Here is a 22918-nt window from a genome sequence, read left to right on the forward strand (position 1 = left end):
CGCCCCCGCGAGAAGGGAGCCCATCGGGGCGCGCCGACCCTGCCCGCCACCTTCCGCAACCGGGCCGGCATTGGCGGTGGTCAGGCAACCTTCAGGAGATGCGGCTCACGGGGCTATAGGGATTCGACCTCTGGAGCCGCCCGCGCGAGCGGCGCGGGAGGAGGAGGGGAAAGTCAGCCTGTTACTCAAGATTTTTTTTGCGAGGAATCGTGAGAGCTTTATTCAAACAAAAATGCTCCTAGGATCATCCGCCATAAGGCTACTGATCAGGAACGAAGGTGCAGAGTCCAACCAATTCTCGGTCACCCTCAGTGTGCTGGCGTGCCTTGCACAAAGATGGGCCGGGAGATTAGCAGACCTGTTTACATGCTGAATTACAAAAGAGTCAAAAGACAAAGCATGCTCTCCAATCTCTACTAGTAACGGAGCCACGACCGAACGAGAGCCGTGACGAGTGTTCCAGAGATTCACAATCTTCAGGCAGTCGGATTCCAATATCACATGCGAGTAGCCTCGCAGACGAGCAAATAGGGCTCCCTCTCGTAGTGACAAGGCCTCAGCAATGAGAGGATCCGTAACACCGATGTGCGGTTTACACCAGGAAGCAAGCAGCGCCGTGGCTGAGCGAGCTACACCACCCGCTCCAACTAGTCCTGCTTCGGAGTTGATTGCACCATCAACATTTATCTTGACAAACCCTGCTTCTGGGGGTCGCCAACCATGACCTGGCAACAGTGTAGCCTGCTTTATTGGGATGTTGAGCAAGGCCAAGTCCTCTCGAATGTGTCGAGTAGAGTACACTGGATCCACGTGCTCCTTCTCATGAGCCCAATGATTCCGCGAATGCCAGATAGCCCACATCACCGACACAATCTGTCCTCTCGCATGATCCGAAAAACGATCATCGCATAAGATGTCGCGCGCCCATGTTGCTGGATGTAGGCATGGAAGTCGAAGGTCGGACCATGTTTGCGCTTCATCCCAAAATCTGCGTGCATGGGAGCAAGTCACCAGTGCATGCATAAGATCCTCCTCTTTGGCCAAGCATACATTGCACAGGCTTGTAGGTTTGATATGTTTGTGCTTAAGGGTTGCTTCGTCGGGGAGGATCCCGCGAAGAACTCTCCACCAAAAAACTCCGACCTTAGACACAACTTTGAGCTTCCACAAAGATGTCCACATCTGTTGTTCAGATTTTGAGGCACTGGTAGCCGTCCCTTCCTCTAGAGCTTTACGCTCTTTCTGATTCACGAGAGCACGGTACGCGGACTTGACAGTGTACACACCCGAGTTTTCAAAAGCCCAAGCAAAGAAATCATCCCCATCTCCGGTACGCAATGGTATATTCATGATAGATTCTGCATCCGGAGCGAGAAAATTTTGTCGAACAAGATTCGTCTTTCATGTCCAATTTTCTTCATCAATAAATTCATTGACAGTATGTAAAGTGGTGGGAGTAATAGTGGACATAGGAGACATGCTAATGGTATCTGGAATCCACTTATCCTCCCAGATAGAGATAGATCTTCCATTAGGAGACATGCTAATGTTACTCAAGGTTGAAACGGTGATTTTGGCCAGTTGTATCGCTATATACCAGTCTAGCTATAGTCGTCGTCATCGCCATCGACGGGGCTTCTCCCCGGAATCAGGTGGCGCGGCGCAGCTCGGCTGTCCTGTCCTCCCCCCCCCCCCCCCCCCCCCCCCCCCTCCCCTCCCGCCCGCCTGCCCTAATCCCGCGTACCTAGGGTTTGTGCGATGGCGGTGCCGCGGCCGTCGTGGTCGCGGTCGGTCACAGAGACCGTGCGGGGATCGCACCAGTACACGGTCAAGGGATTCTCCCTCGCCAAGGGCATCGGCCCCGGCCGGCACCTCTCCAGTGACACCTTCGCCGTCGGCGGCTACGACTGGGCCGTCTACCTCTACCCGGACGGAAAGAACCACGAGGACAACGCCAGTTACGTCTCCGTGTTCGTCGCCCTCGCCTCCGAGGGTACCGACGTCCGCGCCCTCTTCGAGCTCACCCTCCTCGACCAGTCCGGCCGCTCCCGCCACAAGGTCCACTCCCATTTCGACCGATCCATGCAGGCCGGACCATACACCCTCAAGTACAGAGGATCCATGTGGTAACTAAGAACATCTCCCTCACCATTTACTCTCTCTTTGCCACCTAAATTGCTTCCAATTACATTTGCCTTGCCCCCCTTGGATTTATTTAACGGATGCCACTACTGTTTGCTACTTTCTGTTTGCTGAGATTTTCACATCTCTAGTTCTAGGCGGATTGGTTAGGCAAAATACCTTTCAATGTTATCTTAAACGCCACAGCTTAAATTAAATCGCAGCAAAGCAAATATTGCTGAGACTAATGTAGTGGTCATTAGATACTGCATAATTCCTGGAACAAGAAACCAAGAATTGATGGTTTGCAGAGACTGGCATTCTGTTTCGTATTGCCATATTCTTACGTAGGAAATGGTCAAATGGTATTTCGTTTCAAATGAATGAGGTTTATTTTTTCTTATCCGTTACTTCTCATCATTGTCCCTTACTGATTGTAATGTGCTCTCCCCTCCTTGGCATATTCTCTTTTTCTGTGTACCTGCATTACTCTTTTTCATTTTGTAACAGCAGCTCAAGGTGATTGATTCTTTTCAGGGGTTACAAGAGATTCTACAGAAGGACACAGTTAGAAGCATCAGATTTTTTAAAGGATGATTGCCTAGTAATGAACTGCACAGTAGGTGTCGTCAAGAACCGTCTCGAAACACCAAAGAATATCCAGATTAATGTTCCCCCATCGGATATTGGCCGTTGCTTCAAGGAGCTCTTTGAACTCCACATTGGCTGTGACATAACTTTTGAAGTAGGTGATGAGAAAGTCCAGGCACATAAATGGATTCTTGCCGCTCGCTCCCCGGTGTTCAAAGCCCAATTCTTTGGACCTATTGGTAAACCTGACATGGACAGAGTTGTTGTGGAGGATGTTGAACCTATCGTCTTCAAGGTAATTGTTACATGCAGACTGCACCGATTTTTTTAGTATGTTTTTGTTAGGGAATCCCAGTTCCTCCTTTTTAGGTGTTTTCAGTCATAATGTACATTTTTAGAATCTTTTTTACTCATTTGTGAGTGTTTTCTCTCTGCCCTCTGTTGATTAACACACATGCTGTGTGCACTTGTAATTTAATTCCCACCAGAATAAGTAAGTTAATCCCCGTAAAGTAAGCATGTTTGATCTTGTCTAGTATGAACAATCTAGTTCAATTGTTTGTGTTAGAATCAATCTGGGTCTATTTTGGATTACTAAACTTTTGCTGGCTTGCCTAACATCCAACCTTGAGAAAAAGAAGGAAATCCTTGCAAAATTATTATTTAGTGAAAGACCCCCTTATGGTAATATAATATTACAACTTCTCTTCCAATGCAGGCAATGGTCAATTTCATATATTCTGATGAGCTTCCTAGCATTCATGAAGTAGCTGGATCTTTCTCAATGTGGACATCTACTGTGGTAACACAACATCTGTTGGCAGCAGCTAATAGATATGGGTTGGACCGGCTACGAATCCTATGTGAGGCAAAGTTATGTGATGAACTCACTTCTGAAACAGTAGCGACAACCTTAGCCCTAGCTGAACAGCACCACTGTGCTCAGCTCAAGTCTGCCTGTCTAAAATTCACTGCTGTTCGGCAAAATCTGGGAGGTATGCCTTTATTCTTTAGAATATATTTGCATCCTTCTGTTGATATAAGGCAGCGTGTTGTCTTCTGTTTATCTGTATCCGCCCAGTATTATAGTACTTAGTTAGAAGTTCACGAGTACATAACTAGATATACATGCTAACACAAAGAGTATTTCCTTCTATTGCTATTAGGATAAAATGGCTGCCTTTTTGGGGTATTTGGAAATGTCGGTTAGTGATATAATATCTGTGACATATTGTAACCATTTGGTTCATGTTAACTACAATATTCCACGAGTTTTGAATAACACACAAATTTTGGGTCCTGGCACATTTTTCTTGCTGCAAGTTGCAACATACGCATGTGTGTTCACTAGCAAAATGGTGACAGTACTATAGAATGATTGCAAAAAGCGCAAATGCTCAACAGTCCTATATGAGGGCGTTAGATTGTTGAGAATATAGTAGGATTGGTAAAACACTCTTCTTGTTTTTATTTTCATTTTCTTGTAGAGTTGATATTGTTCTCAAGGATTTGCAGTTATGTATCAAGATTGATGAATCTGTATAGCATCACTTTCTTTAAGTAGCAGTTGCTTTGAAAATTTCAGAGATATTGCAATTCAAACCACTAATGCTGAAAACCCATAGCTTTGAGTTCTTTAATTAAGCTAAATGCTCGCACACGCCCGCATCCTGAGATGTTCATGTGCGGTGCTATGCTTGCTTGTGCCCATTCAGCTGGTTTCTTTGGTGTGTGGCGTAACATGTGTGCATTCATATGCATCATTAAGGAAGTGAAGCTAAGCACATGATTAGTTAGTGTACAGCCATACAAGATGTCAGGCATGGATATATGAACATCAGCTTGTGTTAGCAGGTGATATCGATGTCAGCAATTGACAGTATGTGAGCCCTCCGTTTCTTTTTACTCCGTGTATTAGATTTGTCTGAAGTCAAATATCCAAAGTTTGACCAAGTTTATACAAAAAAATATCAACATTCACGCTACAAAATCAATATCATTAGATCCATCATGAAATATATTTTCATATTATATTTATTTGGTATTGTAGATGTTGGTATTTTTAATATAAATTTGGTCAATCTTTACAAAGTTTGACTTTAGACAAATCTAATACACGGAGCAAAAAGAAACAGAGGGAGTACATGAAAATCATGATGTGTCAGTGGCCGAGATTGTTGAGCCAATGAACACAGATCAGGTCATTGGGTTACCCATACATATAGTATATTATAAAAACTCATATGAAACTCATATACATTATAGGTAGTAGCACACCTGATGAGTCACCTGTAGAGCATAATTGAGTTAGACGGTCCATTAGTTGCGGGTAAGAAGTAATCCAAAAAGGGAAGCTAACGTGGAGGAAGCTACATGTGACACAAAAGCATTACAAGGCCTGAAGTTCACTATGTGGGATCTTAGGCTTACCGCTTATTTGTTTACACAAGCTATATGTAAATAAAAGCAACTCATGTAGGAAATCCTTCTGGATAAGCCATGGAAGTTCTGCTTCCTAAAGCAATATATGTCCCACCTCGCCCCTCGTCCATCCCCGTTGCAACTCAGAAACAGGTAGTGCTGACTTTGCTTTGTGAAAATGGAATACTACTTTCAGTCTCCTCACCGCCAAAGCAGCCTAAAATAATTTCAGAAAAGTGTTAGTGTTGGGAAAGACTAAACTGTGAATATGAATTGGAAGTGATGTGCAAACTTTCCATAGAGTTCTTCAGAGAATTCAACAGCAAATGAGACACTTGATATAACAGCTTCACGAATCTGCAATGTCTAATAATAATAATAATACACACGCGGAGATCAGCCAATCTCATGTACCATCAATACATGCCTCAAAATGTGAAAAAAAACTGAAACATAACCATCACCGCACCATCTGGTACTGCTGCCTGCTCCCATAGACCAAGGCATTGGAACATATATCAACTAGTAGTTAACCGCGTGTTGCTGCGGGTATCGAGTAAAACATATTTTACTGAAATTTGGTTGTATGGAGTAAACATGAATATTTGGAATAATAACATATGATCTAAAACTAAAAATACATGTTATATATTGTGTTTGATTATTGTATAGTTATTAGTTAAAAATATTTACTCCCTCTGTAAAGAAACATAAGAGCGTTTAGATCACTAAATATTTCTTTACAGAGGGAGTATTGAATAGAAGTAGCATAATATAATGGATTTTTTGCCATGCTTGTGATGGTGGGCCTTTGATGAAGTGGCATGTTTGCATGTTGAGATAAATAGCAGTGGGGATCAATTAATAAGGGAAATCTTTCACATGCATATTAACGTCGGCCTTGATGAGGTGGCATGTGTGCACGTTGAGATAAATAGAGTAGTGGGGATGAACAGCTACTTGAGTATATATAAGATTTCAGTAGGAAGAAAAGGCTAAGGCTACACAAGGTAACACTTAATATCATGGTGGTGAAAGCAATGCCGCATTAGCCATGGCTAGCAGCTGCAAGACACTCAAGTGTCCATAGCAGAAAACAGCAAATATAAGCGTCAATCTATGATGTTTTTCACATGGTAATAACACTTTTAGCATGCAAATCATATATGTGGAGTTTATAGTTGTCGCAGTGTGACAATGGGACTATTTTCTGTATGAGGCTACGGGTTAAAGGCAACGCAAAATATCCCCTACTTTCACCGATATATTTCTACCACCCTAAAACATGCCCATAAACATTTACTACAATTGAAAGAACTTCTGAAGGCACTCGGTCACAAGTTAAGCTTCTACTAAAACGGCAGCCTGGTGCACGTAGCTTCGCTTGCACAGGGTCCGGGGAAAGGTCTGACCACTTTGGGTCTATTGTACGCAGCCTTTCCCGCAGGGTCCGGGAAGGGTCCAACCACTTTGGGTCTATTGTGCACAGCCTTTCCCTACATTTCTGCAAGAGGCTGTTTCCAGGACTCAAACCTGTGACCACCTCATGGTCACGAGGCATCAACTTCACCGCTGCACCAAGGCTCCCTTCACAAGTTATGCTTCTATTGACTTACCATTTTTTATTCACTCTGTAAAATGACCATGTCAACACTCATTTATATATGAAGCTACAAAGAGATAACAATAACAGCTGGATTGATGAAAACAGAAATCACGATGTACGATGTAGCAATACTGACATTTGTTCTCCTCTTCAAATGATAACACTTCATGCTATTAAGATAATCTAATCCTGGTGAAAATGGAACATAATTTTCAAATTTAGTAGTTTGAGATATCACCTTAGCACCAAAGATGGGAGCAGTAGCGAAAACCTTGAAGGCTTGAACCGCAACCTAGCATTGCGGAGCTAGAAGAAATTTGTAGCTGTTGATTACCTTCAGCCGTCGTTTTTCTAAGAGAACCTGCTCATTAAATAGAAGCCAAACTTTTAACTTCAATATCTTATGGAATTATGGAAGTATAACTCTGCAATTCATTAAATTCTATATGAATCATACGTTAATAACTGTGCAGCGATGTGTACCTCAAAACCATAACCATTAGAGAGGGTATAAAAGGCAGATCATTCCAAGCTGACATGTATTAACAGGAAGCACTAACTTTGATAGTGTAGATGCAAACTGAAAATGCAAGTCTGTTTCATTCTAATACCAACACATCAAAAGTGATAGGCCCCTAATGTCGAAAACACATAAAAAGTGACTACTTCATAGCTGAAAGGAATAACAAACAACATTCTAGAAGAGCAAGAGCAGTTTAAATATTATGACAGTAAGCAAATGGTGTAAAATCCTGATCACCCTTGCAAGCAATTTGACAAACACTTCATGTCCATGGATTGGTCACCTGTAAATTCATTTCGAGATGCACAGGCAGAAGTCCCCATGCCCTCCCATCTATCAAATTGGAAGGTTGGAACTCATCAAAGAACCACCACATGAGCTGGAAAAAAATAAAACAGCTGCATACCTTGTACGGAGGAAGATCTCCCTCCATCCCAAAATAAGTGTCCCAACTTTAGTACTAAAGTTAGTACAAAGTTGAGACACTTATTTTGGGACGGAGGGAGTATTTGTTAAGTGCAAGCTTTTCCCTGTGGAAGTATGTATGGATGCTTTCTTGAGCTGGTATTTTCAACGAACCAAACACCAAAAACGAGACAGAACTTTGAATATAATAGAACAAAACAGAGGAACATGGAGCACGAGAACCAAAAATCAGGAGGCCAAACGAGAGGGGGTGGGCTCACCGAGAGGATCTTCCCATTATCGCATCGCCGCATAGTGTAGGATGACGGCGGCTCGCAGTCGTCCAGTTACAAGTTGCAACAGCTCCAAAGGAGGAGGCAGGCTCGCAGGGGCGACATGAGCGGTGGCTAAAGCTCTTCCCGTCGGGTGCCGCCAAGGTGATGTAGTGGCAGTCCGTCGCAGTAGTGCAAGGTTGGGAAAGAGGAACGCGAGCGTGGCGGCGGCGGCAGCGGGTTGCGTGCGTACAGAAGAAGACTCTTTTCTTAGCTCCTAAGCTTCTATTTTCAACCCAATCCTCATGCAGCAATCAAACGCCTATTACATATGGGACCAACTAAACAAATGGTCCACATGCGCACCAGCCCAATCTCTTCACCGGATTGACGAGTAGAGAAGTGACGCGCGCCAAATCAGCAAGCAGAGGAATGAGCAGACCCGCACGCGTTTTTTCTTCGTCGCTAAGCATTGTTATAATCCTACATTGACACGCCAAGGGCTCGCCCCTTCTCTCGGGCTTATTGGTTTTAATGTGTCAGTGCCTCGGTGGGTGGGTGGGTGCATGAGGCACATGCTCTCATGTGCATGGCATCTGTGTTTTTAGTCATTGAGGCGCGGTCCATTGCCACTCAAGCAAATTAATAATGCTCGCTGATGTCCACATTTCAAATTTCAACATAAGAATTTCCATCCTTGTCTTTCTGTTAGTCATAACTGTTTACTCTTCCCGTATCCCCCAGTGGTTTGTTTGGCTGGCCTCTTTGAATGCTTACTACATGATAATTATTTTTCTACTTTACCTGCTATAATATATGTATTATTATTCTTCCTCATTTTTCTTTGTTGATGATGATTCCCTGAAACAATAGCAATGAACATGCTACTATTTCAGATGCTTTTGCTATCAAAATCATGGCTTGCTGATACTATATTGTCTTTGTGCATGGAAATTATGGTTTGTAACTTGAAATCTTTATCAGATGACATTCTTGTAAACTGTAGGGTTGAACAAGAATGTGTTATTTCTATCTAGTTCTGAACTGTATTCTTTAGCAACAGAGAGGAAGCTGTTGCTGGTTTCAAAAACGAAACTGAAAGAAAATAAAAAAGCAAGTCGTAATTGACTGTTTCCAACTTCTACTCCTTATAATGTACTCCCTCTGTCCTATAAATATAAGATGTTATTACAACCAATATACTACCTCCATTCCTAAATACTAAGATGCCAACGTCTTAGTATTTAGGAATGGGAGGTAGTATGATATAAGATGTTATTACAACCAATATACTCATATACTGGTTGTAATAACATCTTATATTATGGGACGGAGTATTTTACCTATTTCAAGATAAGAAATGTGGGAGCATTACCGCATTCAGTGAAGGAGAAGAATGCAAACCTTCAGCAGCATAATGCTGTTATCCCCATTCATTTGCCAAATGCCCTTCATGTTAATTTTGAGCAGCTGATGCTCGCTTAGTATCTTCAGTTCCAGTAACCTCCCAATGTTGGGTTTGTGGTATTAACTTTGCCTTTTGCAAATATAAGATGCCTTTTCATGGAAATTTTAGCTACCGTTGGGACTTCCCTGCTGTTTGGTGCCCAATGGAATTTTCACCATTTAGAATCCTTTTAAAACATTTGTTTTGTTGTTATAAGAAGCTATGTAATTTGCCTGGTGGAGTTGTCACCTTGAGCTGTTTGGTTTTGTTGTGCAGCTGTGATGGAGACTGAAGGGTTTAATTACCTGGAGGAGACTTGCCCATCCTTGCTGTCTGATTTGTTAGCAACCGTCGCAGTAGTGGATGATGATCCTGCATCTGTTAACCGGAAAAGGGGAGTTTGTATCAATGAAGATGTGAATCCCGTTGAAAGCGTTGAGGCTAGTGACAGGCGCACCCGCAGGAGGGTGTAGGCGGAGGCTGTCAACTAATGTAGCTTTTTGCTGTCTCCCATGAATTTTACTATGGCTGGAGTTATGTCAAGTGCTCTGTGACAGGAACTTTGATTTGGATGAGAGCAACTTGTGAATAATCTCCAGCATTGACGGCTTTCTGTGGCATTAGTTGCAACTCTGTCTATTCATTGACATATTGTATGTCGTATTTAGGTACTCCCTTCATAAAGAGATATAAGAATATTTCTTTACGGAGGGAGTAATAAGCAATGCCGGATTCCACTGCTTTCCAAGATGGTTGTTTTCGAAATGAATGAATCTAGTAAGGTAAGCTTCTATACTACTCCCTCCGTTCCTAAATATAAGTCTTTTTAGAAATTCCAACAAGTGACTACATACAGAGCAAAATGAATGAATCTACACTCTAAAGTATGTCTACATATATTCGTATGTAGTTTGTATTGAAACCTCTTAAAAGACTTATATTTAGGAACGGAGGGAGTATGTACAAATCGATTTTCCTCCTTTGGGGATTTTTTGGGGCTCCGGTTGGTTTTCCTCGGTTTGATGTATGTAATTTGGGGACATGGGTGCATCGTGTTGAAGTGTATACATGGATTGCATAGCTTTTTTTATCAGTTTGGACTTTTGATTTCGTTGTTAGTGCATGAAGCTTAACATAATATCAAAGCTTAAGGTCTTAAGTTTAAGTTTTGTCTTTTGTAATTTATTTAAAAATTGATGTATTTGTGCTGGTCAGTGCATGAAGCTTAACCCTCTTGAGGTTTTCTTTTTGATTGCTTTGTTTCGTTTAGTCTACCAATGGTTCTAAAATACCCCCTCCGTCCCGTAATATAAGAGTGTTTTTGACTCTACACTAGTGTAAAAAACGCTCTTATGTTGTGATACTACACTAGTGTAAAAAACATTTTTATCGTGATACTACACTAGTGGAAAAAAACGCTCTTATATTGTACGGAGGAAGTATTTTATAGCGGGCCCTATAAGACTGTAGCGGGCCAAAAAACAGCCGCCCTGATTACCGTCAGATGTGCAGCCTGGCCTGTCTGGCCCTCTCATGTTTTTCTTCTGCTTTCACTCCCTCCTAGCAAAGCTTGTGCGGCACATGGTTCCTGAGAACATATCCTATGCACATCCAATGCACCAGCAAGTTTTGGGCCAATAGATGAAAAAGGAATGGCCCAGATTTGATCACGGATTAGACTATAGCATTTTTGCTGAGGCAACCTTTGACTTTATAAAAATCAACCCGCACTCCACATGTCTCGCTCCTATAAACATGTACATTCAGATTTTTCTCGTCTCAAACACAAAAAAGTGATATATTTTAAATAGAATGTATGATTTTGGATTGGTTCTGACTGTGGTGTTTCTCTTGCCGAGACCTTTGAAACGATATCAATGTTGAATATATTTTGGAAAAAAAATATTTTTGTTGCTTTTTAAACTGTACTCAAAACTTGATGTATGGTCAAAGATCTCACTAAAACAAAGATGTCGGTCAAAACAATTCCAAAGTAAGACACCTTATTCCAAATATATTAGCCGGTTTATTTGGACAGAAAATAAATAAGCAAACAACTTTATTGATGAAAGGTCGAGAATGTGAGATATGGAGTGAGGGTTGCTTTTTGAACAATAGAAGGACTGTTTTGCAAATGTACCAACCATCCATCTCTCTAGCCAGCTCATCTTCCTCTATTTTCTATCCAATGGCTCATCTAGCATCGGTGCATTGGGTGCATGAGTTAGGCAGGTGCACTGGATACGTCCTCCATGGTTCCTCCCATCTTGTGGTTCGTGTGTTCCCGCTGCAGCAGCCCTCTTGTGGCAGCCATTGCTGCAACATCATGTATCCAACTCGGTGCGATTGTAGCAAAAAATGTGCTGATGCCCTCAGGTGCCTGCTTGTAGTGGCGCCGAGTGCTTCGTCCCGAGGGTCGGCATTATACCCAATAGCATGGTGGTCCTCGCAGTATCGGCTCACAGCATGACGACGCCCACACAACGCTGGCTTGCTGCAACGTCACCAATCACGACACCCCCGACGACCTCGCAGTAGCGATTCCAACATCATTGGACACCCTCGCAGCAGCCAGCAACGGAAGCATGCTCGAAGCATAGCAACATCACCGGATGGCGCCTCTCACAGCAACACCGCCATCCACCATAGTAGTGGTCGTAACACCATTGCCCTGTTTTGCAGCGGCGGCCACTCGCTCTATCCTCGAGATCGCTTGGGGAGGTGCATGATGCTAGTTGGGCATGGTAGCTCGTCGCGGCCCATGTAGCTCCTGGCGGCCTACAGCAACGGCCCTGCCCAGGTCTTGTAGTAATCTATGCTTCACAACTCAACTTCGGCAGCAACAACGATCCGCTCCCCTGCCTTGCAGCAATCGGTGCTACGTTGCGCAGCCGATGGTCTGAAGGTGGTGGGAGGAGAGCGGAAGAATAGGGATAAACGGTGGAGAGGTGGAGAAGACGATCGGTAATGATGGGAGCACATGGCTTTGTAGGAACACTTGTTGAAGCCAAATGCACGCGACTGAAAACTGCGCGTTATCAGCCAGCTGTAGTCAAGTATAAAAAAAGTATTTTTCACTTTTTTCGGTCCACCGCTCTCACAAAGACTCCACGTGAATCCGTGCCATCACTGCGCCATCCTTATTTTAATTTTGATGTTGAATTCAAAAGCCACATCTTTCTTTAAAAATATTCAAAACTGAATCATTTGCACATCATGCATCGTTTTTTGCATGCAATTTCCTAATATATGTTACACAAAGAAATCACACAAACTAGACCGAGGGCAATGGAATCATTTTTCTGTTATAGACGCTCGAAAACAAGGGGCAGATAATTTCGGATTTGGAAACCACGCGAGGACAAACGTTATAGACGCCTGGTACTTTCCTTTTTGAGGGGTCTGCTCATCCGCGCTAGCGAGCAAACATGCATTCGCTGTCACGTCCATGAATGAATACTTTCTAGGTTGGTTGTTTTGAAATTGAATGCCCCCGCAATTTTTTAAAAAAAATCGAATGAATAATTAGTTTATAGGCATCTTTCATATGATGAACTTCTGGTACACAATGCATCCCTTTCACACCATAGCATTTCACGGTCCTGTGATCAAAGTATATTCTGTAACAGCATAAGCAACGCTGGGTTGCCATAAATCTCAGAGAAGGAAACAGATGTCTGCAATGAATAATGTTGTTCTTCTGCACACTCTTATTGAAATGGGAACTGGACTAGCCGCAAGGCGGCACTTGTCTGAACACACGGCAATGGAATCATCTCCTCTGCAACAGGTGCATCAGTGGGCAAAGGATCTGCATCTGGTTTGAACATTTGGAAGCCTGCAAACAAGGCGCCAGATATGAGATTCTTAGAAACATACGTAACTGGTCACACACATTCTAGCTACCAGGGAACTATGATACGTACCTCGACTACAAAGCGAGCCCAGAGCTGGCCAGAACGATGCTCCAGCTCCCCCTTCAGTATGCTGACCTCAAGGCCCTTGAACAGATGCGCAGCATCGAAAAAGACGTCATACTCCTTGCATAATATCTGGGCACAAAATGATTTCTATGGTTCAGGTAACATGGACACGGTTACAAATGCAATGATGAAAACTAGTGCCTGCGGCGTTATATAGTGACCTCAATGAGAAGATGACCAGGTTCCTCGAGCTCTTCCACTCTCAGCGGGCAGTTTTCCAGTTTCTTCTTGGCCTCGTTACCGAACTTCTCATTTCTTGTTTTGTTCTGAAGCTGCTTCAGTGACATGGTATGCACTTGTTATTCGGCCACCACACTATCTCTTAAAAACTTGCATGTGGAAAAGTGTGGTGCAAAAAAACAGGCAATAGCACATTGTGGTTTATAGATTAAGAAAATGAATAATTACTATCTCAGGAAATGAAGACAGGATACTGCACGCTTGTTTAAATATAGTAGCATACAGATCCAAGTCCAAGAAAAAAGGTTTAAATTCTCAAACTAGTCCTAACGGGTTCCACTCTAATGTTTTTGTTCTAAAATTTCTAAGTTGGAAAGACAAATGGTCAGATCTTTAGGTAGCCTTAGCTGGGAAGTCACATAGTCCTATGATGAGAATTCACTATGCTATGAAAACGAATTCGATGAGCATTATAATTCACATCACACGATTTCTGCAAATCGTTGGTTTCTGAATTTTCAGTATCACACATAAATTTGAAGAAGCCCACCTTCTCAGCTTTCTCGGATACACTTTGGAGGAACAACATTTGTGTTATTGTTTTGTCCAGGAGAGCATCAATGCTGCACTGTTTTTCGCAACAAGATACAATCAATGCACTTTTTGTTTGCAAACAAACACAATTGAAAAGAAGGAGATACATCAACTATTAGAACTCAGAAGCCAGACCTTTGATGCATTTGGAATGAGCTCCCTCAACTCCTTCATCCTGTCTTGAATCAGTTGTCTGTCTCTCGGTCTTGGTCTGTGCAGTTCTTTTTTTCCGCCTTCATGCTTTATTTCAACTGAAATTTCCATGTGCATGTCTTGAATTGTATGACCCACGCATTCTTCAGTCATGGTCCTGTTGATTCCCTTCGGGAGCGAAACAGTCATTTTGGAAGTCATGAAGCCTTCTTTGACTGAGGCAGGTGAAAATTCTCGACCACCAAAGGGATCTGGGATTGCCGATTCCTCCAACCTCAGTGCATGATCTTCTCTCTGTATTTGTGTTCCGCATGAAGTCGAAGAATCCAACCTCAGTGGATGATCTTCTCTCTGTATTTGTGTTTCGCTTGAAGTCGAAGAATCAGTCGAGTGATACGAGCAACTGTTTGGGATATTGCCAACCTGGTTGGTTATAGCATCCACTAAGAATTCAGCATAATCATTGGCCTCGAGGTGTGAGTAAGAATATGCTTTATTTCCATTCGCTTGAAGGAGAGAGTGGCTTGTAGACTCTTGTTGTTTCAATCTACCATGCCACATGAAGCTCTCAAGATCTTCCCTGGGAATTGCCTCAAGATCTTTGTGCATCTTTGAGTGAATTGAAGAGTTTGAAGTTACAACATCATCATTTAAAACTACAGTGCTGCCACATGTGTGCTCCTGATATTCTTGTGCCATATATGCCAGGATAAAATCATCAATATTATTATAATCTGCATCTTGTATGTTAATTACTGATGTGCAACTCAGTTTGCTGTTGGAATTGATCAACTTATCCATAAATGAGAGGTTTGTCATCTCCGGGTCAACCAGTGTCTTGCAGTGAGTGAGTTCAGATGGTGCTTCATGAACATTGGTCCACAGATCACTCTCATTGGCATCGAAGGTTTCATCTGAGCAAGTTGTTAGACCAATATCGTACGCTCCTGTAATGACATCTTCTAACATTGGAAACTCGGACGGAGTGAAGGGATGTGGTAGACTAAGGTGTTCAATGGTAAATAGCTGAGCAGAATTGTTGATCACATCAAATAAGTCATCGGCCAGAACATCTGCGGGATCCACCGATATATCTGCAGTAGGTTTTTTCAAAGAATTTGAGTAGCAGAACCCTGTGGCTGAAGGATTATGAGGAATTGAGGGGTTGTAAATCTTATAGAACAGGTCCTTCATGTGTGTCGCCAGTGCTGAACTTTCCAAAACCTGAGGCTTGAGAATTTTTTACACTGATTAGTCACAAGTAAGAGACAGAGACCTTGTGAAGGAAGAGCCTCAATATATTCTATGTGAAGATTGTTGCACATCAAGTCTGAGCAATTGATGTTGTTTTTGCACACAATATGCTGATTATGCAGCAATAGTGTGAGTTCCCTAAACAATGCTGCTGAGGAGGTACAGAACCAGCTTGGTTTCATTCTAGAAATGGAACTAGAACTGGAACCCGCAAAAGTCTCTAAATCATTTGATTCTCTTACTTAAATATGATAAATGCACTAATGCATTTAGGAAACATGTGGGTACAATAATAACGACTGAACATACCATACATAAAGATCCCAGGTGAAGAACCCCATAAGGAATCACTGGTACAAGTAGAACTGTCTACATATAAGAAATAAGAATTGCCACGTTAGCCATGCAAGTCTGCATTTGCTGGTTGAACACAAACATACATTGTTGGAGAGGACAACTGAAGTGAAAATAAGTGGGTCTTACTTTGATTCCTGCTGCAAACTGAAATTGCCAGTCTTCGTGATACTGAAAAAAGTAAAGTTTGTGAAATCACTTGAAGTGCTATGCAAGTTCCAGAGAGTTGTGGTGTGGAACAAAAAGCGTAAATTTAGCTCACCTTGTACACCAAAGTTGAAGGAAGATCACTGGAAGAAATCCAGCAATATTGTCCCATAATGGCCACTTTACCAATAATTCTGTTGAAGTTGAAATTATTAGAGAATCAAACAGTTTATGTGACGTTGATTATAAGAAGTTGAACAACGCGCAATCATGCTTACTCTTCTCCAAGAGAATACGAATGACTAGACATGCGCAGTAATGCTGCCTCGATGGGGCAAAATGGATAGCTTTGATATTGGCCATCGTTAGACCAAGTAGGTGTCATTATCTGGTTGTCACTATCAGCTGGGTCCCCGTGATGATCTCTCGTGTTTTTGGTCATCTTGTCGACGTAGCCATCCTCCCAAGTCAAGATGCTGAAAGTTAATTTACAAATGATGCAACTGAAAGAGTGATAGTGATTAACGACAAATAAGACTAACAGTTGCAAATTTTAGATGGTATATACTTTATATGATAAGAATATTTTTAGTCCTGTTACATTTGACGCACCAAGTTGGTTCAGTACTACTGTCCTACAGATAAGCAAAAAATCAAGAGAACAAACAGTAGGACTTACCCGTGCTTCTCGCTTTTGATTGACCAAAATACTGCATACTTCCATAGACCATCAGAACACAAGCCTCGCAGCGATTCTGTGTTGAACCCCATGTGCTCACAGCTCAAACCTCATGCAACAAACACAGCAAAGAGAAGTTGCAGACCGGGAGCAAGCTGCCAGAAAATACAGAGGGGCTAGCTGCAACGGTAAGATGCTCGGCCTGCTTGCTTCCACCGTAGACAAGCTCGTCGTTTGATCAATTTGTGAGAGAAATCTAGAAGCACAACTCCCATAACTCTGCCTCCCTCACTACTCCCTTGCAGTGCAGGCCTTCCCTTTGAAGCACTTCCGAGATTAAAAGTAGGACCCACAAGAATTGCAACCACGGCAGGCAGATATCTTGGAGGTTCTGCAGGTTACTGCCATCCAAAAAACTCAGTGCCCGGGCTTATGTTCAAGCGGCAACATCTTGATGGCAGCTTGTAAAGACCTGAACACAAGAACATGAGGTTTCCCACTTGAGAGTCTGCTGCAGGTTTTTGGTTCAGAAATCATGAATAATTACTTCGAGAAACGTAGGAGAAATATAAGAGTGAAGAAATGTCCGTTGGGAAAATAGATGATCCGCTTATGCTCTCTAACTAGTACATATCTAAGCATGTGGGTCATGAGATATGGAAGCTAACCAAGTTCGTACTTCTTACAGTTAATTGGCATGTCCCCTAAAGACAAAGGAATGGAGAAAAAAAAAGAGGGGGAGGCTTCACCAAGAAGAACGCTCCCCTCTTGATGTACAAGAAATCACAAAAAGGTCGCCAAGGAGTTGATTTGATTCTAGCTAGCAGAGGTTTCTGTGAGACCTGGAACTTACTGGAATATGATGAATCCGTAGAAGTAAGCAAACGACAAACAGATGAGAGGTAGCGCCAAACAAGCAGGTGCCTTTGAGAGTTTGAGGCGGGCCTCTTATCAACTCCACTTATATAATTTTCAAGGGAAAGAACCCTTTCAGCCACCAGCTGTCCTGTTATTAGTTAAAATAAAAATAATACGGAACATGATCTACCAAAATACTAGTACTATATTCTCTGGTGTAGTAGAATTTGCAGTTAGTACAAAAGTTGAACAATCAACAATGTGCCCCAGAAAAATAGAATTGCTTTCTATATAAAAAAAACATAGAACTGCTAGTGCAGAGTGGAAGACATATCATATCATATCAGCATCAGGATATGAATATACTAATTCAAGTTGAAGACCCAAGGCAACGTGGCAGGAAAACGAGTTAGAACTAACGTTAAGCTTAAAACAAGGAGTTGGTAGGTACTGGACTCCAGCTAGCCCTGTGATAAGTCAAAACGTTCTATATTGGTTTGTGATTTTCCTTTTGCAGAATGAGTCAACTTCTTCCATCACCAAACATGACATACAATAAGAAGCAACTGCACAGCCATACAACATCGAATAAAACACAGAACAATACAACAAGGTAGGGGGGAAAATAAACACTCCATGATGTATCAGTAGTACCTAGTCCTGATTTTGATTGAAAAGGGCCAAAAGGCCTATGTTTAGTATTCGCTTTCCTGTATATCGTCATGACATAAGCTGATAAGGATCCAGCACGGCCAAAGGGGATGCAACCTGCTGATCAGTTTTAGAGAACGTCTAAATAAAGAAATGGAAACCAGTCTGTCTGCATATGTGCTGTTTATTTTGATTCCATACTTGTGGTTCAGTTGGTCCAGTCGTAGAATATTTCAACTGGAGGATGATTACATTATCTGATGCCAACATCATTTCCCTACATTATCTCCTTTTATCAAATAATAACTCAGGCAACTCTTGAATGCCTTCTCAAGTCAGCCACAACTTCTTTCTGTCAAGAGTCAACCAAGCCTGGTAGCAAGTAGATGGGCACGCACTCAGATTTCTCATGGTATTTTACTTCCATAATATACTCTTCTTCCAGACCCGGAATGAATTTAAGCGTGATGCCACATAATAGGCCTTTCAGTACAACTTTACAAAGTTACAGGTGCAGCTGGAAGCTAACTAAGGAAAATTCTGGTTCCTGGAATAGACATTGCACCAAACCTGCGAGTTTAATAATGAACTATGAGTCATTTTATTATGAGCGAGTGTAAAAACTATACATGTACAGTCATCAAGGCTAATAGCCAGTTATACACACCTCCTCGGTTCCAGCTACGAGGAAATAGGCACTGTCCCGCTGTTGATTCGTCAAAATGAGCACAATGTTCAACTGTAAGAACTACTCAGTTAATCAGTTCCAAACTTGCAAACCAAGTGCTACATCCTGGTGAGATTTTACCACCTCAAAAGTAAACATCAGTCAAGTTTCAAGCTTGCACCTCTATGTATAGAGCCATGCTAGAACCTTGGAAGAAAACTATAACTAGAAGAAATTTTTGTACCTTGGTTTGCTAATCCTCAGCTCTTTGACTTTTTTAGCAAAGTTAGCTGGAAATTAAATATGAATCAGGGAAATTCATAATTTTTAAGAGAAGTCCAATAACAGTTGAAGTTGGCTCGCCATTCTCTCACCAAAGATTATAGATGCTTCTTAGGGATATTTCCGCAGACCATTGAAGATTTTTTTTCCATGTATCTCCACCTAGAAGGACCTTGATACTTAGACCACTTCAATCTTCTTTGGAGGCATGACAGACTTGAAACATTTCCAGTTGCAGGGAAAACACAGTTCTTGTCGGCAAATAGACAAAGCACACAAAACAGCACTTACTTCTACTAGCATGGTGCTCCATCTGGACATGTAATATAAATTTAGGAGCCATCTTCTACCTCAGAGATGGTAAGGCATCTAAATTTTTTCCAGGACAACACTTTAAAACATGAGTAGCAAGGGTGAAATCCTATATATGTTTAATGTCCCACACCACTAAACTTTTAACGTGAAGCAGATTGATACTTAATGCAGGGAACTCTTAATACAAGAAGTGTGAAGCATAGAGATTTACCACAGACCTTTGTATTCTTGCATCTAAGAACAGATGATCTCCCTATTCTGAGCAGAAATATGAAAGTATAACCTTGAGGTGATCAAGTTTGTTGCATCCAAGATTTTGCGGACCTAATGACATAAGCACTTGTGGTTTCTCTCAAACAAGTACTTGTGGTTGAGTGAATGACTGATTTTGCGGACCTAAATATATTTATTCTGTTCCTGTTTTCTATTTAGTTTGTTATCTCTCACTCCTTCATGCAGTACTTCATAAGTAGGGTAACTAATGTGACCCTTCTTCATCAAGTCCTCAACAAGTATCTTTGGTGCAGCTATCTTCTTCTTATCAGCACTCAAGATGGTATCTACAACCTCGGGAACAACTCCAATTCTAACCATGACACGAATAACGCCCACAGCTTCCGTAATCTGACGGTTCACTGCGAGTGTATTTATTACACGGCCAAAAGTAGCCATTGATGGAATGAAACCCCCATTTATCATTTCCACGAGATGCTCGTATGCGCGGTCAACATTTGCAGTCTTGCATGATCCATCAATTAGGACGCGATAAGTATACGAATCAGGTCTATATCCCTTCTGGACCATCTTCTCAAAAATACTTTCAGCCATTTGCATGTTCAGTTGACTGCAATATGCGCTAATTAGGATATTAAATGTATCAGCTGTTGTGGAGTACCCCTTTTCCTCCAATTTTTGAAAAAGTACGTACGCTCCCTCAATCTCACCATTCCTACAAAATCCATGAATAAGCGTGTTGAAGCTAACTGCATCAGGAGCTAGTCCTTCTTGACTCATCCTCACTATCACCCCAGAGGCCTCTTCCAATTTATTGGACTTGCAGAAATTCTCTATCAATATGTTGTAGGTAATAGTGTTTGGTCGACATCCTTTAAGTGTCATCTCTTTGAATGTTTCGTTAACTTCATTGGCCTTCCCAGACTTGCAGAGACCATTAAGGACCGAATTGTATGTGATAGCATCAGGGGTGATGCCATATGTCCACATCCTTTCAACAAGCTGAAGAGCACTGTCCAGCTTCAACCTCTTGCAGTACCCATCAATCAATGTGTTGAAGGTGAACACATCAGGAAGGTATCCTTTCAAAATGGCATCGTTCATCACAACTGTGGCATCCAAAATATTCCCCATTTTGCACAGCCCATTGATAACAATGTTGTATGTCCAAATGTCAGGATGACAGCCGTCCTCAGACATCTCATTCATGACCTGCAAGGCCTGCAAGATCAGCCCCTGGCGGCAGAGTCCCTTGATAAGAGAATTGTACACTACCAGATCAGGTTTCAGCTCTTTTGCTTGAGCCTCATTAAACAGCTCCAGCGCCCTCTCGATATCACCCTCGGCACATAGGCCATTGATCAAGGAGCAATATGTGACCCGGTCCGGTACAAAACCTTTAAAGACAGCATCCTTAAGGAGCTCAGTAGCTTCTTGCATCATTCCCATCTTGCAGTACCCATCAATAATGGTGTTATAGGTGAAATCATCTGGCATGCAGCCCCGGTTCATCATCCTACGAAGGTAGTGTGCAGCCTCCTGGGCTCTGTAGCCCTTGCAAAGGCCACGGATGAGCGTGTTGTAGGTCACAACGTCTGGTGTGATGTAGTCGTCCATCTCTTTTACAAGTGCAACGGCTTGGGCCAACCTCTCACACTCGCAGAGCCCCCTGATCCAAATATTGTAGGTGAACCTGTTCACAGACATCCCCCGCTTGAGAACCTTGGCAAGAAGCGCGGCAGCCTCAGAGATATCCCCTTTCTTGCAAAGATCATGCAGGACCTTGTTAAAAGTGGCAGTATCAGGGAACACCGGTCCCAGGAGCATTTCATCGAACAGGCGACGTGCGTCGTGGGGGTGGCCGTGCGCATAGAGTCCAGACACGACGGTGCAGTACGCGACGGGTCTGGCATGGCATCCACGGTCTGGCAGAGTGCGCAGGAGTCTGAGGGCAACATGCGGGCGGGCGGTGAGGCAGAAGGAGCGGAGGCGGATGGTGTGGGTGTGAAGGTCGGGGACAAGGCCGGCGGCGAGCATCCTGACGTAGACCTTGTGGGCCTGGTGGTGGTGGTGGGAGTGGACGAGGGCGTCCATGATGGCGTTATAGGCGGGGGCTTGGGGCGGGCAGGCGAAGAGGTCCATGCGCTCGAAGGCGTCGACGGCGGCCTGGAGGCGGCCGGCCCGGGCGAAGGCGCGTATGGAGGCGACGTAGAGCGGGTGGAGGGAGGCGGGGGCGAGGGCCGAGCGCGCGGAGGCGAGGGCGGCGTGGACGGCATCGACGCGGCCGGTGGAGGCGAGGCGGTGGATCAGAGCGCCGTACGCCGGGGCCGTCAAAGCGGCGGCTTCGCCTGGCATTCGCCGATATCGAATTCGCGCGCGCGCACGGCAACGGCTGACACTGCTCTTCTGAGTTTCTGATGCTGCTGCATGTCAATGTTCTACTGGGCTGGACTTGAAAGCCTACGTTAACAATTATGATTTTTAAATATGTTCATGAATTACAGGAACTATTCAGGTTTCTTTAAAACACATGAATTCGTAAAAAAAAACTGTTGATGAATTTAAACCTTTTTTATGCATTTAAAAATATTCATGAATTAGAAAAATTAAAAGAAATGGGAAAAAGAAATAAAATCAAACAAAAAACTATATAAAAGCAAAAAAATGTAGGGAAAAACCAATCTATGAATGAGGAAAAGAAAACCAATTAATAAACTGTCAACTTGTAGCTAGAAAAATCTAAAATAGCCATCCCAGAGATTAGCCACCTGCCCGGTGTGGTGTGGTACAAGACAAGAGACAAGAGAAAGAACAAGACAAAAACCTAAGTGGCCAAACATAATGGAGGAAGGAGTATGTGATTTGTACCAAAAGAGTATTTATTATTGGCGAGCGCTACAAATCAACCAGATAATTTGAGCCAGTTTTAAACCGCCCTCGTAGCCGTCGGATCGTGCCATCAACAGGCGTTCGATCCGTTCTTCTCGAGCAGCACATCCTAACTCGCGTTCTACTCCCGCACGCAGGACCGCATCTCCGGTTACGCCCATGGCAACATCAACTCGCAGCTCCGAAGAAACCTTACACATCAGCTTCCAACAACCAATGACTGCGCCATCGTGGCCTCGCGTGCTGCAACGCAGCTCAGCCGCCGGCCATGGCAGCGACTCGTCGCCTCTTC

At 43.0% G+C, this 22918-nt stretch overlaps 3 protein-coding genes across 5 annotated transcripts; 1 reads left to right on the forward strand and 2 right to left on the reverse strand.

Annotated features, from left to right (window-relative positions):
- The first annotated feature begins 1701 nt into the window (after positions 1-1701).
- LOC123045163 (BTB/POZ and MATH domain-containing protein 3) lies at positions 1702-10167 on the forward strand. 2 transcript variants are annotated; one of them, XM_044468107.1, is made up of 4 exons: positions 1702-2126; positions 2659-3007; positions 3431-3711; positions 4259-4352. In XM_044468107.1, the coding sequence occupies exons 1-4, from the start codon at positions 1759-1761 to the stop codon at positions 4335-4337; spliced, it is 1077 nt and encodes a 358-aa protein (XP_044324042.1). In that variant the 5' UTR covers positions 1702-1758; the 3' UTR covers positions 4338-4352. The 2 variants fall into 2 exon arrangements, with proteins under 2 accessions (XP_044324042.1, XP_044324041.1); XM_044468106.1 differs by lacking the exon at positions 4259-4352 and adding an exon at positions 9663-10167 and having other exon boundaries at positions 1704-2126; positions 3431-3707.
- Positions 10168-12904: 2737 nt separating this feature from the next.
- LOC123045166 (transcription factor EMB1444) lies at positions 12905-19271 on the reverse strand. Of its 2 annotated transcripts, none has more exons than XM_044468110.1 (12): positions 18907-19271; positions 17584-18809; positions 16731-17202; positions 16330-16527; positions 16167-16245; positions 16034-16075; positions 15860-15919; positions 14279-15520; positions 14100-14177; positions 13531-13641; positions 13313-13438; positions 12905-13224 (listed from the first exon to the last, which is right to left on the reverse strand). In XM_044468110.1, the coding sequence occupies exons 3-12, from the start codon at positions 16820-16822 to the stop codon at positions 13159-13161; spliced, it is 2094 nt and encodes a 697-aa protein (XP_044324045.1). In that variant the 5' UTR covers positions 16823-17202; positions 17584-18809; positions 18907-19271; the 3' UTR covers positions 12905-13158. The 2 variants fall into 2 exon arrangements, with proteins under 2 accessions (XP_044324045.1, XP_044324044.1); XM_044468109.1 differs by having other exon boundaries at positions 14279-15526.
- Positions 19272-19515: 244 nt separating this feature from the next.
- LOC123045165 (putative pentatricopeptide repeat-containing protein At1g74580) lies at positions 19516-22167 on the reverse strand. The gene has a single exon (XM_044468108.1). It carries the CDS (start codon positions 22090-22092, stop codon positions 19900-19902), a length of 2193 nt encoding a protein of 730 aa, XP_044324043.1. The 5' UTR covers positions 22093-22167; the 3' UTR covers positions 19516-19899.
- Between the last annotated feature and the right edge of the window lie 751 nt (positions 22168-22918).

Source organism: Triticum aestivum, chromosome 2B, assembly GCF_018294505.1.
Source record: "Triticum aestivum cultivar Chinese Spring chromosome 2B, IWGSC CS RefSeq v2.1, whole genome shotgun sequence".
Taxonomy (NCBI): Eukaryota; Viridiplantae; Streptophyta; class Magnoliopsida; order Poales; family Poaceae; genus Triticum; species Triticum aestivum.

Bases quoted from the DNA above. Each gene is read 5' to 3' on its own strand.
- LOC123045163 (XM_044468106.1), top strand. From the start codon at position 1,759: ATGGCGGTGCCGCGGCCGTCGTGGTCGCGGTCGGTCACAGAGACCGTG. The intron at 3,008-3,430 runs GTAATTGTTACA...CTTCCAATGCAG, and splicing joins TTGAACCTATCGTCTTCAAG to GCAATGGTCAATTTCATATA. The intron at 3,708-9,662 runs GTATGCCTTTAT...TTTGTTGTGCAG, and splicing joins TGTTCGGCAAAATCTGGGAG to CTGTGATGGAGACTGAAGGG.
- LOC123045166 (XM_044468109.1), bottom strand. From the start codon at position 16,822: ATGGGGTTCAACACAGAATCGCTGCGAGGCTTGTGTTCTGATGGTCTA. The intron at 13,439-13,530 runs GTCACTATATAA...TTTTGTGCCCAG, and splicing joins CTGGTCATCTTCTCATTGAG to ATATTATGCAAGGAGTATGA. The intron at 13,225-13,312 runs GTACGTATCATA...CCTTGTTTGCAG, and splicing joins GGGCTCGCTTTGTAGTCGAG to GCTTCCAAATGTTCAAACCA.
- LOC123045165 (XM_044468108.1), bottom strand. From the start codon at position 22,092: ATGCCAGGCGAAGCCGCCGCTTTGACGGCCCCGGCGTACGGCGCTCTG.